Below are 19,691 nucleotides of genomic sequence, written 5' to 3'. Positions count from 1 at the left end.
TTACTAAATGATCTAAAAAGATACTAAATGATCTAAAAAGGTGTTAAATGATTAAAAAAGCTACTAAATGATCTAAAAAAATTACTAAATGACCTAAAAAGGTTCTAAATGATCTAAAAAGCTACTAAATGATCTAAAAAGGTGTTAAATGATTAAAAAAGCTACTAAATGATCTAAAAAATTACTAAATGATCTAAAAAGCTGCTAAATGATCTAAAAAGCTACTAAATTATCTAAAAAGCTGTTGAATTATCAAAAAAAGCTGTTAAAATATCTAAAAAGCTGCTCAAATATCTAAAAAGTTACTAAATGATGTAAAAAGCTACTAAATGATTAACAGGGTATATGCAGGAATCCTGAGGTTAATTTCAAAACCTTTTTAAAACTTTTTAAAAAACATTTCAAAAACAATATAGGACCTCGTCGCCTTTGTAGTTTGTAATTTAACAGGAAGGAGGTAAGTAAGAATGAATAAAATGAAAGAATAAATTAAACTAAAGGCAGGTTTATTGACACAACAAGTAACAACAGTTATTCAAGGTCCAGAACTTCTTCCAACGTGATCCAAAAGTAGGACATGTTCCTGAGAGCGTGTGATCCTCCATCAGTTCTTTCAGCTTTTCTTCGTGTTTCAAAGAACGCTATCAACACGTCCAATAACAACACAAAGTAAAGGAGAATGACCTGGAGGAAAACACACATCCATCTGAGCGCTCTGAGCCTGAGGGAAATCCAGCTGGATGGGACGAGAGGTGCTGTGAGTGACTGCTGATTAGACAGAGTCAGCAGCCGTCGGATGGTCCTAGCACAGTTTCACCTGTGGGACACACACACGCACACGCACACGCACACGCACACGCACACGCACACACACACACACACAATGAATTTCAGTCCAGGAGCAACATACGACCCAGTTTGATCTAAAGTTATGCCAAGAATACCTCACAATTTTTTAAGGAAAAAACATGTTGTTAAATTCATCCAAACCATAGAAAAACTACAACAGAATACACAACTATTCCAAAAACACACAAAATAACTATGAACATAAAAAATGAACTACCTTGGCTGTCAGACACAGATGGTCGATGGTGTTCTCTGCTTCTGCATGCTTAATGAGCAGTTGTATGTGGTTCTCCTGTAGGAAGAGAAGAAGAACAGATGAGAAAGAGAACACTGGATGCCTCTATACTGGCTAACTATAGACCAATCAGAACCTTCCATTCATGGCCAAGATCATTGAGATGATGATCTTCAACCAACTGAGTCAATTCTTAACATTCAACAAAATATTTGATAAATTTCAGTCAGGCTTTGGTTCTCATCACAGCACAGAAACTGCTCTGATCAAAGTGATCAACGACATAAGGTTCAACACTGATTCAGTAAAAGTATCTGTTCTCATTCTATTGGATCTAAGTGCTGCATCTGACACTGAAGATTAGACCATTTTGTTACACTGATTGTAAACATGGGTTGGACTAAATTGAAAAGTAAAGCAATGGTTTAAGTTCTACTTGGAGGAGCAAAGTTATTTTGTAAGCATTGGAAACTAGATGACAATGAACCCAGATGACTATGGTCCATAGAGGTGTTGTGTGACTGCTTAGCAAAAGTAAACTGCTGGATGAGTGAAAACTTCCTTCAACTAAACCATGACAAGATGGAGGTGATTGTCTTTGGTAACAAGGGAAAGAGGACTGTTGTCAGCAAGTATCTGAGTCTGGATCTTTAAAAGCAAAAGACCAAGTCAAAAACCTTGGTGTTCTGATTGACTCAGATCTTACATTCAGCAGATCAGATCAAATCTATCACAAAAAACATCTTCTACCACCTAAAGAACATCTCCAGAGTGAAAAGTTGAATGACTCAGAAAGATCAGGAGAAACTGGTCCATGCTTTTATCTCCAGCAGACTGGACTATTGTAATGGTCTTCATCAAACATCTACAGCTGGTTCAGAACGCTGCAGCTCAGGTCTTAACCAGAACAATGAGGTCAGAGCACATTTCTCCAGTTTTAAAGTCCTTACACTGGCTCCCAGTCAGCCTCAGAATAGACTTTAAAGTTCTGCTGCTGGTTATAAATGTGTGAATGGGTTTGGTCCAGAATACATCAGTGAGATGTTAGTCAGGTATGAACCCAGCAGGTCTCTCAGAGCTCACAGTAAACATGGTGATGCTGTGTTTAGTTGTTATGCTGCAAAGAAGTGGAACAAACTGCAACATCAGATGTGAACATTTTTCAATCAAAGTTAAAAGAACTTTTTTTCTCTACTGCGTATGATTGAGAGAGAGATTTTTGGTCATGTTGTTGATGTAATGTGTTTGTTGATGATTTTAAATGATTTTACTGATGATTTTAATGTTCTTATTGATTTTAAGCTGTTGAATGTTTTCTATTGCACTTTTTGATCATGTAAAGCACATTGAGTTGCCTGGTGTATGAAATGATCTATACATAAACATTTGCCTTGCCTTGAGATGATGTAAATGAGAAAGACTGATACCTGTACCTGTAGGCTTGTACTGGCCTTTGGGGAATTGAACCCTGGACTTTACCTTAGAGTAGTCAGGTGTGTTAAAGGTCAGAGGTGCTTTCCTGGAAACTTTGTGATGAGGAGGAGGAGTCCTGAGCTCAGCTGTGGGGGTCTCTAGGGTGTGCTCTGCCAGCTGCTCCATGCTTGTATTTCTTGTATAAATATTTAGTTTTGTGTATTGAGTGATTTTTACGTTTTTGTTGTTTGGTGTATTTTTCTGTAATGTATGTTTTTTGGAGTCATTTTGAGTGTGTTTTTATCTTTCAGTTGTCTTTTTGTGCATTTTTTTTGTGTAAGTGTTTTTGGTTGTCATTATAGAGTGATTCTGGAGTCTATTTGTGTACTTTTTGTATAAATATTGTTTAGTTGTTTGTTTTATTTTACTCATTTAGTATAATTTCTGATTGTAGCGCCAATCAGAAAAACAACAAAACTGCGCAAAACAAAACGTAAAGCTCCAAACTACATGAGTGAGTAAGTAAATTAAAGTATTATCTACAATTCGGCTGTTTGTTTTTTAAAAAACAAAAATTGTTTTTTACCTTTGAACCGAGTGGTCAGAGCTTAGCTTCCATGCACGGCACCACAGAGAATCCACATTTTTCCAGATGGAGAATTGAACGGGTTGGAAACGTGTCTGCAAAAGACTCACCAGTGGCTGATGGTTTCAAATGATCTATTCAGAGAGCTCCGTGTTTCGGTCTAAATTATCTTCTTCTCTGTCGCTCGGTGTGTTTACAGTCGGTGTCTGCTTGGCTGTGTGCGCAGCGATTGGCTCTGGCAGGACACGTGACTCTTGCTCGGGTGAGGAACTGTGTAGTGAAATAGATATAGATGGTGCGCTAGCGCCCCCTCACGCCCTGAGGTGAAAAGCTAAATAAGGGTTCATTTCGGGGCCGTTCAGAAGTGAAATAAAATTAAAATAAACATTTTGAAATGACCAAATTACTCCAAAATAACAGATACACACACTTGGGGTATTTAGAACCCATTGACTAAGTTTCAGGTCGAACTCGCCCTGTGTCGGGGAGATATGTGCTCCACACACACACACACACACACACACACACACACACACACACACACACACACACACACACACACACACACACGCACACACACACACACACACACACACACACACACACACACACACCCCTTGCTTTTATAGGTAGATAAGAGGTTTACATCGACATCTTTAACTTTTCCTGTTTTTAAAGCAACTAAAAGCAGCACAATTTCTTATTGTGACTGAAAAAGCTGTTAAATGATCTAAAAAAAGTGCTAAATTCCCTGGTTCCCTGGGGCTCGCCTTTGCTGAGGGTACCGCTGGCACGGTGGGCCGGGTCGCCCCCCTCCTGGGGGCTCACTTGAGGGACCTCAGGGACCGGCTTGTGTAGCTTCGGGGGGAGGGAAGGGTGATCTGTGGGGCCTCGCCCGTGCTGGGGCCTCCCCTGGGTCGTGCTGGGTGTATGTGTGTGGGGCCTGTGCTACTAAAAAGGGGGCGGCACTACTAATCCCTCCAATTTTAATTGCACCTCAACACACCACCCCCCGTAGGGTGGGACCACCATTTCCACCCTCCGGAGCTATTGGACCACATACACATACAGTATATGCCATTGGGGAATGGAGAGGCACCATAACAGGGTGGTGGGTAACTTTACACATGTGGGCCTGTCGGGTGGGGGCCCAATCCCTCTGTTGATGGCTGGGCCGCGCTGTAGAGATTGGGGGGGTGCTGTCGGGCATGGCGGGGTGGTGGGTCTCTGGTGGGCGTGGAGGGGTGTGCAGGGGGCTGTCTTTGCGGGGTTTCTCCGAGCAGTGCCGGCCTGGTGGGGCGCGGGGGTGCCCCTTCCCTACGGGTGGGGCTTGGCGCTTTGCTTGTCTGCTGGTTGCCTTGAGGGCACGCCTCACGGCATGTGGGGCGGCCTGCCGCGCCGGTATGGGGGCTGGCATTTACGCGGGGGTTGGGGCAGGGTAGCTTGGTGCTCTTTGCTGGGGGACAGCTCTAGCTGTTCCGGTGGTTGAGGTCGGTATTGGCGGCTTGGTAGGTCGGTCCTGCTATCTGCAGACTGGTGGGTGGGTGGGTTCTGCGCCTTTGGCTGGGGGCTGCTGCTCCGCATTGGTTGTGTGCCATTGGGGTGCCTCTCTCCCGCCGGTCTCTCTTGCGCCGGGGGGAGGCATTGCCCCATGGCTTGCACTGTCTGGTGGGAGGCGGGGCCTGGGCTGCTGTTCTTGCGCCATCTGGGGCTGTGCAGTCCTGCTGGATTGTTGCCGGTTCGTGGGCTGGGGTGGGGGGCCCCAATTTTCCTCCCGATTCTGGAAGGAGTTTTGTGCCTCAGTGAGGGCAGCTGTCATTCTATCCTCAGGCTTCCATCCGCAGTCAAATTGACAGATGGCAAGGATGAACCAGACTGAGTCCTTTCCCAGTAACAAGACTAATTAACCCCGTCTCTGACAGTCTCAGTATTCACCCAACATTCCACACAAGCCCCCCCGCCATCCCACCTGGATCGGTGGACAAAAGACCAGACCGTCCTATCAAGAGGATCCTGAAAATTTGTCGGGGGCGGGGCCGCCAGTATCTTGTGGATGCAAAGAATGGCGAGGCTGCGGTGTGCTGATTCAGATGCAAAAAAATGCCAATATTGCAGCAGAGGGAAACAATATGGCCTAAAACATACCTATTCTGTATAGTTTGTGAGAGTACACGTAACACGTTTCACTTGTTCATATTTGTTGCCATTATTTGTTAAAAGTGCTGTGTGTGAACAATTAAAGGGGACATATCATGGTTTTAAATCCTTCCTTTTTAGATATAAATCATACAGTTGTGGTCTATATAAAGCAGAACTGCAATGCTTGGGTCTGAATTCCTCATTATTATAGCTCCACCCCTTTTCTACCCCTTTTCTGATGTGCTTCTGAGAGCAACTCGTTTTGGTGCGGTATCTTTAAATGCAAATGAGACACTCCATACCCCGCCCCCTTTTTAGGTGACACTCGGTTCAACTCCACCCTGCTCGGCCATTTTTGTAGTTTGATAGAAGAGATACGGCTATGTAGCGGCGCGTAAACTTTTTATTCAGAGGTTATTTACAAAATGTCAACAACAGAAGACTTGTCCATCCAGCCTTACATGTTTGAGCCAGAGTTGGACCCAGCGGAGCGAGAGGAAAATGAAGATGATGAACCTGCAGAACCCTAACAAGTGAGCTAACACAAGCACCGAGCTAACGCTAGCGCCAAGCTAACGTCACGAAATGCATTTTAATACAGTCTTTTCAAAGACAAAAAACGGCAAAATGAAATGACTAATGAAAACTTTAGACTTATATTAAATCACGTAGGCCATCATCAAGGATCTAAAACGAGCACACAGCGCTAACATATGAAGTCTGAAGATGGTGCAACTGCTAATGCTAACAAAACAATGACAGAGACGTCTTATCGTCACACTTTTTAGCATTATTTACAGCTTACCAAAGTGATCTGTTCGTCATTCTTCAAAGATAGAAGGAATTAAACCCTCAATCAGACAAAGTCTTTCGGCAAATCCTTCTTTATACTGGCGGAGGTTGCAGAAGCAGTCATCCTTGAAGTGCTTTGCGCACACAAAAATGACCTTACCCACAGATGTGGGTACATTTCTGTGAAAAATAAAACTCAACCAGGCACTTCGAAAAGGTTCTGATGCTGGGAGACGGTGTAATGAAGCGTGTGGGTTACTACATCCAACAACCCAACATTTTGACTTATCCTCTCGTAACTTCGGCATCCTTGAGCTTGGACTACAAAATTAAAGCGAGAAATAAAAATGGCGGATTGCTCGAAGTGTTGGACCTGGAGTTGATGTACTAATTTGGCAGTTCCACTGCAAATACTGTGATGTAATAGTTCAAAAAACGTAATAGAGAATAGAAAAATCAAAACAGATTGAAAAATATGAGCAAAACAGAATATAAAGATATCTACGGAGCACCTGAAGAGACTAATTTGATTTTTTCTGTACTTCTAAGCACTCTAAATATACAACAAAATGCATTTAAGGGCTAAAAAAGTGGATTTAGCATGATATGTCCCCTTTAATACATTGTTGTTTCAAGTTTGCTTTTTGGACCCATTTAATGACTGAATCTAGCTTGATGAACATATTTTGGAATCTGTCTGATAAAAGACACCTTTTGCTGAATGTTTGTGTCTGAAATGTTTTTACAGCGTTGGATGACTGGAAAGAACAATAAATGTCAAAAGACATCTGTATGATAAACCACAGTTGTGCTAAAAATGTATTTATTAAGTTCCTTTTTTAAGGACCTTCATCTTGAGCTGCTTTTGTTCTTCCTCGTACATCTTGTGAAGCAGAGCCCTCTCCTTCTCTATCTTTTTATCCAGCTCTTCCTCCTCCCTCATCTCACGCTCTTTCTCCTCAGCCTTCCTTCTACGGCGTTCCTCTATCTAAAAAGAACATAACAAGAATTAAATCTCCAGTCAGTCTGAGTAGATGAAACCAGGTTAGGTTTGAATATTTGTCGAGACTGTTTGCATGCTTACTTGCTGCTTCAGTTCTTGGTTGTGCTTGTTCACTTGTTCTGAGCAACGCTCACCAGTGAGAGCTGCAAATCCCAAAAGATAAAAGATAAAAACAAACGTTGCCAATGCAAAGTGTAATTGGAAAATTTAAAAGAAAATACTACCTGACAGAGGACGGGAAACAGGAACGTGAGCTCCGGCTCTGGGACACCGAGGAAACAAGCTCCGTTCCTTGTTCACTTTGTGCATTTGTCTCAAGTCACCTAAAGGCAAAGAAAGGTCTTAATCTCCAAAACGAAACTGGCTAGTGATTATTTTTCACATCTACCTTTAGCTCATCAACTTACTATGGAGGTTGCCTTGTTCGTCTGTGACCGGTGCACCTCCTCCACCCCTTCCCCAGGGATTGTAGGCCATCCTCTCAGCTTCTATTTTAGCATTATAACGCTCCTCCTCTATTTTCTTCATTTTTTTGAGCTTTTCTCTCTCATTGATCTGTAATACAGTGAGACAGGTTGTTTACAAAACGATGTAGCCTTTTATATGATGGCATGTATTCTGAATTCACCTGCTGTCTTAGAGCCTCCCAGTGGCTCTGTTTGCTTTCTCCCTGTTGCCTGGAATTCTCAGCACAGAGTCTGGAAGTTGGAAGTGATCACATAGAGATTTACATTGGTAACTTTTTGATACACGTCATAAAACCACTGTATGATGACATCAAGATGCAGAGAACACTCACTCAATAGCTGCAGATGATCTTTGGCCAATTGGCCTTCCAGACTGAGAAGTCTCTCTACACAGAGCATCTGATTAAACAAACACAGGTATGCAATATTTGTTAAAAAAAAAAAAAAAAAAATGATGTTCAATAATATATCACCTACATTTCACATTTCCTTTGTAGCATTTTAATAAATGAATATAAACTGCTTTAATGTGAATTCATCTAATTTACACCCAGTAACAATTAATGAATGCCTACACCTAATTAATGCAAAGATGGTGAGAACAAAGGTAACAAAAGTCTGCAGAATACTCATCACAATGAGTGTGAGTGAAAATAATTTATGTAGTTCATTTAAAAATATTCTTAAAATCTCATTTTAAAGTTTTATCTGTGTTTTCATGATGATAGTTGTAATACTTTATTTACCTTGATTGTCAGGAAGAGTTGGCTCCAATGGATAACTGGCCCCGTCAGGAGGATCAAGTGGATGAACTTGAGTCCCATTATAATGATGAGGAGGAGGAGCATATGCTGGAGTCACATTATAATGATGAGGAGGAGGAGCATATGCTGGAGTCCCATAATTATGATGAGGAGGAGCATATGCTAGAGTCCCATAATTATGATGAGGAGGAGGAGCATATGCTGGAGTCCCATAATGATGAGGAGGAGCATATGCTAGAGTCCCATAATGATGAGGAGGAGGAGCATATGCTAGAGTCCCATCAGGATGAGGAGGAGCATATGCTAGAGTCCCATATAAAGGATGAGATGCATGAAGTGGAGTGTAGCAAAGAGGACAAACTACAGGATCCAAACCAGCAACCCTGTAGAGTAAGAAAAGACTGAGCTTTGTGCAGCTAACATTTTACCATGGTGCCATTGAACAGCTGAGAGCTACCTGGGTACAGCCATGTCTCCCAGCCCCTGTGAGAGGTTCCTGTGGGACGTTTCACTGGAATGGTCCAACAAGGCCTCATCTCTAGGTGCACCAGTTTCCAACCCAGAACACTTCATCAGTGGTTCTTTGAAGTCCTCCTGTGAGCTTCTTGAAGGATTCTTTTGAGTTTCCTGTTCAGGAAGCTAGAGCATTAAGCATCACACAGAAGAGACAAACAATGGTGTTTCTATCCATATATATATATAATTCTATTTTATATATTACTTCCTATTTTATTTATTACTTCCTACTGCTATTTTCTACCTTTTTATGTAGATCTTTTTTTGTAGCTCCAGTGACACCAACCGTCCCCTCAAGTGTTTTCTCTCTATCAAACAAGGGCAGATACACGTATTCAATCCTTCTTTACTTTTCCCTCAGTGTTCAATTCACTTAAAAAAAAAAAAAAAACTTACCTGACTTTGTTTCTCTTATTATCATTGATTTGCTTCAACAATTCCGCTTTGTATTTTTCTTTTTTCGTCGCAGCTATCAATTTATTCTCTTCCTCTGACACTCCTGCAAAAACACCAGTGATGTTCCTGACTAGGGTGAAGCCAGGATATTTACTCGTATTTGAAATGTGTTTACCAATCATGAGTCCAGTAGCCAGCGGTTGAAGTTTGTTCTTCTTTCTTTCATAGTCTGTTCCCAGCTTGGATCCTGAACCTAAACCTGTAGAGTGCAAAACACAAACAGGCAGCTTGTAGCAAAAAGTAAACCCCGTGTTTACTATCAGATGATGAGATTATACATTACCTCTGTCAGCTGAAAAATGCAGCATTTTTTCGTCACTCACACCAGCTCCAAACTGTGAAAAGTATTTAGATTAAAATTGGTTCTGTGTATTTTGGAATTGTGCTCATTGGGTAAGGCAATAATAAGAAATATACTTCAGCCTTAACCCTTTCAGTCATTATGTATAGATTTATTTATTTTTTGCTGTGTAAAGCCTTGTTTTATGGAATGAAAAAAAAAAATTAAATAAATAAATAAATGAATTGAAAGAAATAAATAAAAATCGGAAAGACTAAATAAAAACAAATCCAATTTTAGTATAACAACCCTGACACATATTCACTCATTTCATTTTCTATTACCTTTGTTCTTGCTTGTTTATGGCTTCTTTGAGAACACATTTGGTTAATTTGAAAGCACAAAGGTACACAATGCTTCGAGGGTTCGATCCTGTAGATTCTTCAAAGCTGAATTTATGACGTATCTAAGAAGAAGGCGTTGTTCCAAACAGCGGCACTGACGTCACACTTCGAATTGGTTTTGTGCTGTTAAGATGCGCCGTGTATGTAAGTGACGTCATCGGTATGCATCGGGTTGTGTCCGGAAGTGTTGTAGCATAAGTCGTGTGTTCCTCGTCTACAACAGCAAGTTAGAGCCCCTAAAACTCGGACGTTACACTTATGTTACAATAACTAATTATTTAGTATAATAAAGACAACAATAAACCTATCAAGGCGTAGAGTAGTGTTTGATACATTTATAATGCAAACTATTGGCTTCAAAAATACGGGGGAAAAACATTTTACATGGCAAACACTGCTTTCAGTTCATTAAGGATAAGAACAATGGATTTTGAGTGTTACAAGACAAACTAACATCAACTACTGCACAAAACAAGACATAAACACACCTTTAATGATGCTACACAACCGTGTCACAGTAGAAACTCACACGGACACACAACGCTCAATGGGGACATCTGTTGGTCAAAATGTATGGTGAGATTTTAAAAATAGTAAATTAAGTTGAGATCCTGTAGTTTCTGATCAAACTTTGTCTCAACTTATTTTAGTTCAGGGGCCAAATTGAGACTAGTTTTATGTCAATTGGGCCACAGAATTTAGTATTTTTTATGATTAATGTGCCTTAGTTTGCACTTCCAGGTATGAATAAATAAAATATCTAATACAGACAATATCCAAACAATAAGTGTCAGATATCAGTCCTAACAGGATATTCACTTTAAATCATTTTGATTTTGTGACCATTTTTTTTTTTTAATTAATTCATAGAAATGTGGTGGAATAATTTCAGGAAAAATGCTAGGCTTTTGAAAAATGTTGAGTTTTTTTTTAACAATTTGAGATCATGTGATGTAAGCAAAGAACATTTGTGAGCCTTGCAATTATTGTGAAATTTCATTGAATTTGTGTATTTAAGATTTCTACAAATTAATTAGTTGGTAATGTACACAATGATTCATGTTTTCTGTCATTTTTTACTTTCTACTGTGGGCCACATTGGATGCTCTAAAGGGCCAGATCTGGTCCCTGGGCCTCGAGTTTGACACATATGGCCTAGTGAGTGATTGTGTGTGTTTTTCAAAGCATTACCTCACGTTGACCATTACCGCAGGCTTTAATAAAGAAAACATGAACTGTAAATGGAAGTTGTACAACTATTTAACAGTTGTAGTTAAGGTGCATTAATACCTTCAGGGACGTTTTGTAATGTTTGCACGAGTAGATTAATATTTCTGTATACTCATTTTTTGTTTTTTTTATTCATATCAGTAAACATTACATTAAAGTCTTGATCAATTGTCTATTTCTAGTTTGTTTTTCTGAATGTTTAAACTGCATTATTACATATTGACAACATAATTCAATAAATATTACTGTTTTTTTAATATATTTTTTAAAGTCATTTATTTATTTATTTATTTTGACTGTCTGCACTTATTTCCAGTTTGCAAACCAAGAGCAAATAAAAGATATTTGATGTAAACTGCATTGACTGCCACTTTTAATCTTAAGGTACATATTCATACAAGACCAGAGCTCAATCAAATACGTAAAGACATAAAAATTATAATGTAGTTGATAATGTGTGTGAGAGATTTAGTGTAGGTGAATGATAAAGCATTCATTAACAATAGTTTGTGATTCAGTGTAAGGAGGCCCTGATTGGTTGTCACCCAACTTCCTGTCATGAAAATACAGACCAAAATGATTTTTTTACCTACTCTGCAACAATAACACAAACAAATGGTTTCTACTGTTTATTGGCTGATGAACTTACAGGTAAAGGAACAGCAGATGCTCTCCTCCTTATCTGTCTGCTTTGGGCTTCATTCACGAGGGAGAGGTTGTATTCTTTTTTCTCTCAGTTTTTCCTTTGAGAAAAACAAATTAAGTCATTACTTGTGAGGGAATTTTCCCTGTAATTTGACATCCCATGTCTTACTCCTAAGCACACCTTTCCTGCAGCTCAGCTTTTATGACAAGACACAATACACAAAATGTACTTTTGTATTTAAAGAGTTTCCTCCACAAAAAAAGAAAACATGGCTTATTGGTCATGGTTTTTGTAGCTTTTTTGTTATTGTTTTCTAACGAACTGTCTTGACAATACAAAGTGTTCCTATGGAATCACTTACTGAACTAAAACAGAAATTACTACACATGCACAAAGACAAAAGAGTGAACACGTACCCTCACAGATATGTTGTTATCAATGGGTAAGGATAGACCAGCATCATGTGCAAAATTATGTTTAATTCGTTTCCAATCCTTTTTCTAAAGTAATGGGGGAAAACAATCCAGAATATAGAAATTACATAGAGTGAAATGAAAAAGTTACGTCATTGATGTTTTTACGTGAGTCACTCTGCATGCCCTGTTGCTGAGATATGCTATAATGTCGCCTTGCTTTGTTAGATTAATCATTGCTTAATCATACAAACATTATAGCATTTATTGCAATTTCTCTGACCTTTTACCTGATCAAACACAGAGTTCAGAGTTGCCTTGAATGCAGCGTCAGTCTCACAGAAATGTGTTGAAACAGAGATTTATTTCTTTTTATTACAAACATAGAAAAAATACAATGACAATTCGCAGAAACTGATATCACAACAAAAAAATAAACTCATAGTTATACCTCCAAAAAATTTTGGGAGAATATACACATGAGTCAGTGTGTAAAAAAAAACCCCAAAGGATATTGATTACAACAATAAAAAAAATAAATAAACAAACAAAAAAGAATAACGTTTCATTTGTTTAGACAACTTATTTTACTTTGATCTCCTGACATGTTTCGACTGCAAACTGCTACTCTACATTTTACATATTGTGTTCATCATTGTGGGATTTTATGCATCCAATGTCAAATCCCATCCATGCATAAAGTGTGAGAAAAAGTTAACGATCAGCCTGATTTACCAATAAAAGTGGAATCAGACTCTAAGATGCTGTCTCTCTGGGCTGAATGTCCACTGGGATTTCTCTAAGAGAAGACATACAATAAAGAACATTTAAGAGGTCTACATTTTGCTACAGTAACCCTTATCAACTTCTGGATCAAACAGTTAAAAAAAAACAAAAAAAACACCTACTTGATGGCTTTGATCATATTCCAGATATTCTAGAAATAAACACAAAGCCATGAGGAGAAAAGCACCATAGTCCCAGTGTTGTGTGAGTGTGTCCTTTATTACCTCTGTGTTTAAACTGGTCAAACTTCCTGATGTTGTCCTTGTTCACATGTAAAGGAGCTGGAAAATGGCAGTAAACTAATGTCCAAGGAGCTTCTTTTGGTGCAGATCAAAAATTGTCTGCTCTGGATTGTCTTCTGTGTTTAAACAAATAGGGAAAAAAAATATATCAATTGACCAACTTTGTCTAGTTAAAATGCCAGGTGTGTGTCTAATCCCTGTCATATGTGAGGTTAGATTGAATATAATTAGATCGGCTAATTCGAATCCAAAAAGCAGCATTTCTTTTCCATTGTCTGTGTTCCACCCAAACACAAATCTCTTGTTGATCAGTGTTACCTGTTAGATCCAATGTAGTCAGGGATTGTTTGAGTTTAATGAACCTGGACCTCCAGTTGTTTTTCCTCCTTTCTGAGATGTCCACGAAGGGCCGACAGCTTTCTGATCACATCCTGTTGATGCGCTGACGTGACGGATTAGAAAAGCAGTATTAAGTGAAACTAGCACTAGCAGAGTGATAAGATCACCAGCTTCTTACATTGTTAACTGTGGGATTCCTTCAGGATGGGGTCGTTCAGTTGGAGACGACACTGTGTGCTCCTGTGAACAAATGGGGGCTTGTTATACATCACCTCCCTGCATAGTCACATTTAACCCTACAAAGATCTTATACAAAGCTCCAAACCTGCAGATTCCATACCTCATGTTTCCTCTGTGAGTGCTCCTCCTGGGTTTTCTGGAGAACTTCCACAATCTCCTTCATCGGCCTCACCTGCTTTCTCATCTCCTTCTGTTGTAATAATAATAATGCATACAGTATATAGCGCTTTATCATAGACACTCAAAGCACTTTACATAATTAAGGCATTATTCTTTCATTCCATACTTAGTGGTGGTAAGCTACTATAGTAGCCACAGCTGCCCTGGGGCAGACTGAAGGAAGCGAGGCTGCCCATTGTGTGCCAGCGGCTCCTCCGACCACCACCAACATTCACTAACACACTGCATTCATACTAGGCAATGTGGGTAAAGTGCCTTGCCCAAGGACACAATGACAGATACCACTGGAGCTACTGTCCCCCAATGTGGCACCTGGAATTCTCAGTGGTCTCCTAACCAGGCCCAGACCTGTTTAGTTTCAAAGATCTTACGAGATCGGGCAATAACAGGCTGGTATGGCCACATGGTTCATGTTGACGTACTTCATGTTGGTTTTTAACCCGATTCACCTGAGAGTAAATGAAGCCTTTTAGGTGAGTCCATCTGTAACTGTCCAGGAGACAGTGATTGTTGAGATGATAGATTTCTAGTTTCTGTGATCATTTCATAAACATTGGAGTTCATATCTCTTTATAAAAACAACAGATCTCTGTCTGTCTGTGTTTCTGTGTGTTCCTCAAATATCTCTGCAGATCAGGATCAGACTGACCTGAGATTTTCAACATGGCTGCTGTTTGGCTAAAGGGTGTGTGATGTCGAATTTATTTTTGTACACCCCACCCCCACCTCCTGATTCGATGGACTCAGTGATAATGTTATCATTCCTACCTCGACAGTGATAAGGTCATCAGTTCTAATTTAACTATTCTGTTTGGTTTGACAGGCGCAAGTTTCACTTGTTCATAGTTGCCATTATTTGTTGAAAGTGCTTTGCGTGGACAATTAATACATTGTTGTTCTTAGAACGCACCAGTGGAGTTCATGATGTGGATCCCCACGATGAACTTCCAGTCCAGACTGTGTTGGGAGTAAAAATGGAGTGTGGAAAGTGATATTTTCTTTTAAATTTTATTTGGATGTGAAGCCTGCAACACGGCAGGGATTTCTCTTCCTCGTTTCCTTAGTGTTTGACATGCTAAGTTTCCTAGTTATCCAAGACGTGGTGACAGAAAGGAGCCATCTAAACACATCTGTTGCCTCTGTCCCTGTCTCTAGGTCCAAACCTGTACACATCGCCTTTCAGAAAAATCTGGCCACGATGGACTCATCAGGAACAGTCAACAGGTGCCTCAAGGAGTTCCAGCACCAAGCTCAGTTGGGATACACACTGTCCTTAAAGATGGAGCAAGTGGCAGCACAGGTGCGACAGTATGAGTCACAAATAGTGTAAAGATCATGACCAGATTGAGGACTTCTGTTCACCTTGCTTGCCCCCGCATTCACGCAAGCTCTTATTAATCTCCATTAATGGTGTGAAGTTCACTTCCAGGGCCGTCGTGAACTCCGGAACAGACAAAAGCTTCTTGGACAGGGATTTGTCTAGTCGACTTAAAATCCCGTTCAGTCCCTGGGCGGTTTGGTGTTGCTCTCCTGCCCCCTCCGTGCACGTCTGGGTGGCCCTTGGGGCTGGGGGCCTGCGTGTTTCCCTGCCACTCTTTCCTGGGTTGTTGGCTGGCGAGGTGTTGCGGTGGGTTGCTCCGCTGGCCGGTCTGGGCGCCTTGGCCTGGTTCCCTGGGGTGTCCCTTCGCTGAGGGTGCCGCTGGCGCGGTGGGCCGGGTCGCCCCTCCCTCCCTGGCGGCTCACTTGGGGGACTGCAGGGGCCGGCTTGTGTAACTTCGGGGGGGAGGGAAGGGTGAGTTGTGGGGCCTCGCCCGCGCTGGGGCCTCCCCTGGATCATGCTGGGTGGGTGTGTGTGGGGGCGCGGCCGGTGGCTCCGGTCCTGGCGGATCCGCGTCAGGGGTGGTTGGACTGCTGGCTGGGGGCGCCGGGCCCCGTGGGTGCCGTGTCTGGTCGGGGGTGTCCCGGGGGTGGGTCTTTGGGTTTGGCGTCTCGAGGCGCGCTCCCCCGCCGTCTGGCGACTAGCCGCGGTTCAGCAGGGCACCGCGCCGCCCTGGGCGGGGTAGGGCTGGTGGCTGGGGCCCACTGTCCTCCGGGCTGTGCTGTGCTCCTGCGGGGGGGTCTGCTGGCAGCATTGGTGTGAGGTTGCGGTGCCTGGTGCCTGGCTCCGCCGCTGTCATTCTATCCCTAGGGGTAGGCGATGGCACTACAGGGGGTACTAGAGATAAAGTGAGAGGAAAATTAACAATTAAAAGCATTTTAAAATGTGGTTTAATAATTTTTGTTTTTAGTTGAAAAAAAGATAATCATACTAAATATTACCAGCATCTCACAAAATGACAACAAAAACACACAAATAAGAGAACATTATACTGAATAATAAAAAGAATAAACAACAAAATAAACAAAATGACACTAAAAAACTTATGATAGAAATGATTTTTATTAGAACATGAACTGAAAATATAAAGGTCAGTGTTGGTCCCACATTAGGAGGAAAATGACCTTAAATGATTAAAAAAATAAAAAATAAAAAAACCTATTGAAATAAATCTCTTCAGGAGACACTAAATACTGTTTATTTCACTTATTTAGAAAGTTAGATTCTTTAAAATGTGTGTTATTATTTATTCATTCCATCATTATGATCTATTGATGTTTATACAAATGTAGTAGTCGACATGAGGGACTTGGATTCAAAAGTTAGAGAAAGAGGAACTAGAGCTAAAATAAGTTATTAAACTATAATATTTTGTTAAATAAATATAGCTGTTACGGATTTGAATCATCTGCATTAAAATAAACTGAAAGTGAACTTAGTAATGGAGAATATAAAGTTTATTGCAATAGCAGCTCTTTTATACAGATGCCTTTGTGGAAAATAAATGAAGTTACAATTGTGCAACATTTGGTCTCTAACTTTTTAAGTTTATGCATGAGATGTTTTACTTGTCTTTGAGTACAATTTTAATCAAGTAACTTACAGTACTTCTACTTGACTATGATATTTCATTACTCTTTACACCACCAGTGAGAAGCTCGTTAATTACCAAAAAAAAATAAAAACATTAAGGGATTTATGGATATGATTAAATAAGTATGTACTTCTTCCACTTTGGTAATATAAATTGTAAACTGAAATGTGAATATATCTTGAGATTCTTTATGTTTTTGTTTTTTCTTATGATATTCTGTTTACATGTTAAAAATAAAAACATAAATGAAAAAATCTAAATCTACAAATTTAATTTGTTGTATTCAATATTTCGGATATTAACTTACATTTATCTAAGATATATTCACCATTTTCTAGATATTTAGTAAACTTTCTAAAACAAATGTAGTTTTTGTATTAAAATAAAAAAACATCACTGAGTCCAGAACATTCCAGAGAAGTATAAACTGAACAGTGTAAAATATTTAGAATATCTGTGGATATCATGAAATAAACAGAGCAACTGATGAAGATGATGAATTTAGTTTGAAATAGTTTTTCTACATAGCAGTTGATAAGTTGGGTCTGTAGCAGTGCTTCTAGCCCCGCCCACATCCTCTACCACAGAGAGTTGTCGACTGTCCACTACAATCATTTATCCACTGACTTTATTCATTTTGGTTCTGAACCCTGTCTGAGTGTCCAGTGTGGATTGGAGACACTGTCTGCTAGCTGCTATGTTGTTAGCATTAAGGTGCTAGCTGCTGCATGTTTAGCATTAAGGTGCTAGCTGCTGCATGTTTAGCATTAAGGTGCTAGCTGCTGCATATTTAGCATTAATGTGCTAGCTGCTACATGTTTAGTATTAAGGTGCGAGCTGCTACATGTTTAGCATTAAGGTGCTAGCTGAGGCTTTCGTTTTGTATTCAGTGTTTTTATTTAAATAAAAATGAACGTCCACGAAGCACAGCAACAACTTCTTCTCTGGTTCTCCTGTTTCTTGTGTTGTGGTCTGTGTCAGTAATATGGGTATACCAGGAACTTGTGAAACGAGAAAGGTTCCACCCCCTTTGGCTTTGACAAAAAAAACTATAAACTGTGGGGTTGTTAAGTGCTTTATTTTTCTGTAAATAATTAATTGCAAATTAAAGCATTAAAGTCCTAGCACTAGTTTAAAGTATCCATAAATCTCTTCTTTTGCCTTTTTTTCTGAAAGCGTTATTTTAATCTCAGTGGTCCTGACGTTTGTTTATCACAAATCACCCTGCAACCCTGAAATAAAGCACGGACTGAAGTTACAAAAATATCTATTCTTTGACTTTGTACATATCAGTCCTTTGTTTTAGCTGTAAGTTTCATTACGAGGACTTTGGGTCCAACCCACCTGATCACTTCCTCGTATTCGTATTAACAGCTGTTGTTTGGTATTTGATTTAAAAAAATTAGCAAAAATAATCATTGACACTTATATTGTTTTCCTGGTATATTTACATGTTTGATTCACCTGAAACATCCTCTGGTTGCTTGGTTTTTGATTCTCCATCATCATCATCATCATCAACGTGTTAATCCCTTGTATAATAGTTTTATAATGGCCTGGTCCTTCCTGCTCTGATAACATTTACAGTTACCTCTTCCTGCTGGCTGCAAACCGAGCAGCAGGGATCTTCTTCCTTACTGCAGTGGCTATGGATCGATACTTGAGGATCGTGCACCTCTGAGCCGGATCAACAGGATGTCTCTGAGCTACGCCCTCTGGGTTTCTCTCGGCCTCTGGGTCTTGATCTTTCTGGCCACTGGACATCTTCTGGCCGATGAGCACTTCTTTGAATCCAACAACCGTATGCAGTGTGAGAGCTTCAACATCTGCACAACGCCTTCTACGTCATCCAGTTCTTTCTGCCCACCTCCATCGTGGCTTTCTGCAGTGTCAGGATCGCGTGGCAGCTGAGGAGAAGAGCCATGGAGAGGAGAGGGAAGATCTAACGCGCCGTGCAGTTTGTCCTGGCCGTGGCGCTGATCTTCATCACCTGTTTTCTCCCCAACACCATGTCCCGCCTCTCCGTGTGGATCCTCAAGGTTTGGTACGACGAGTGCTCTTGCTTTGAAAAGGCCAACGTGGCCTTCTACACCTCGGAGTGTTTCACATACTTCAACAGCGTTCTCAACCCTGTGGTCTACTACTTCTCTACTTCGTCTCCTGACATGTTTCAACTCCAGTGACATCTGCCAGTCTACGTCAGAGGCGTCTGCTGATCACTTTGATGTTTGCTTTGAAGTTTCTTTGATATCCACATAGCAAGTCCCTTAACCCCGAACTGCTCCCCAGGCGCCGCAAAATGGCTGCCGACTGCTCCTCAGGGATGGGTTAAATGCAGAAGACAAATTCCAATAATGTACTAACATTACATGGCCAATTAAAGGCGAAAGCCCGATTTAATCTTAATCTTAATCTTAATGCCAGCAAGATTGTTTTTGTCTTCTTTTTTGAATAATATCTTGTGAATATATAATAAACATTTTTTTTAAAAAGGCAGAGGCTCTTATCACTGATGGAAGAAGAATAAACCTGTCTCATGTATAAAGTGAATCCTACCCAGATTGGAAGAGGCTCGTCACAGTGCAGCGTGGTCCTGGAGCTGCTGGGCCGTCTGCAGCTGGTTCTGGTGGTCCCGCCCAGCCCCCTCCAGGTCCTGCACAGGCCAGTCATTATGTTACACGTTCATTATTGGTTCAGATCTCTCTTAATGAGCTGAAAGGCTGACCTGCACGCAGCGTG

The 19,691-nt window shown here is 40.6% G+C and overlaps 1 protein-coding gene and 1 pseudogene across 1 annotated transcript; one reads left to right on the top strand and one right to left on the bottom strand.

Annotated features, from left to right (window-relative positions):
- Nucleotides 1–6,840: 6,840 nt before the first annotated feature.
- Nucleotides 6,841–14,978, bottom strand: LOC114454534 (centrosome and spindle pole associated protein 1-like). Its single transcript, XM_028435081.1, has 19 exons — nt 13,901–14,978; nt 13,739–13,800; nt 13,540–13,663; nt 13,204–13,337; nt 13,102–13,130; nt 12,929–12,992; nt 11,784–11,877; nt 9,504–9,555; nt 9,336–9,419; nt 9,161–9,263; nt 9,009–9,072; nt 8,706–8,887; nt 8,231–8,631; nt 7,817–7,883; nt 7,646–7,715; nt 7,425–7,572; nt 7,242–7,340; nt 7,099–7,160; nt 6,841–7,002 (listed from the first exon to the last, which is right to left on the bottom strand). The coding sequence occupies exons 8-19, from the start codon at nt 9,526–9,528 to the stop codon at nt 6,841–6,843; spliced, it is 1,467 nt and encodes a 488-aa protein (XP_028290882.1). The 5' UTR covers nt 9,529–9,555; nt 11,784–11,877; nt 12,929–12,992; nt 13,102–13,130; nt 13,204–13,337; nt 13,540–13,663; nt 13,739–13,800; nt 13,901–14,978.
- LOC114454533 (hydroxycarboxylic acid receptor 2-like) lies at nt 12,167–19,135 on the top strand (annotated as a pseudogene).
- Nucleotides 19,136–19,691: the final 556 nt, after the last annotated feature.

The sequence above is a fragment of the Gouania willdenowi genome, chromosome 20 (assembly GCF_900634775.1).
Source record: "Gouania willdenowi chromosome 20, fGouWil2.1, whole genome shotgun sequence".
Taxonomy (NCBI): domain Eukaryota; kingdom Metazoa; phylum Chordata; class Actinopteri; order Blenniiformes; family Gobiesocidae; genus Gouania; species Gouania willdenowi.
This window is presented reverse-complemented; position numbering and strand designations above follow the sequence as displayed.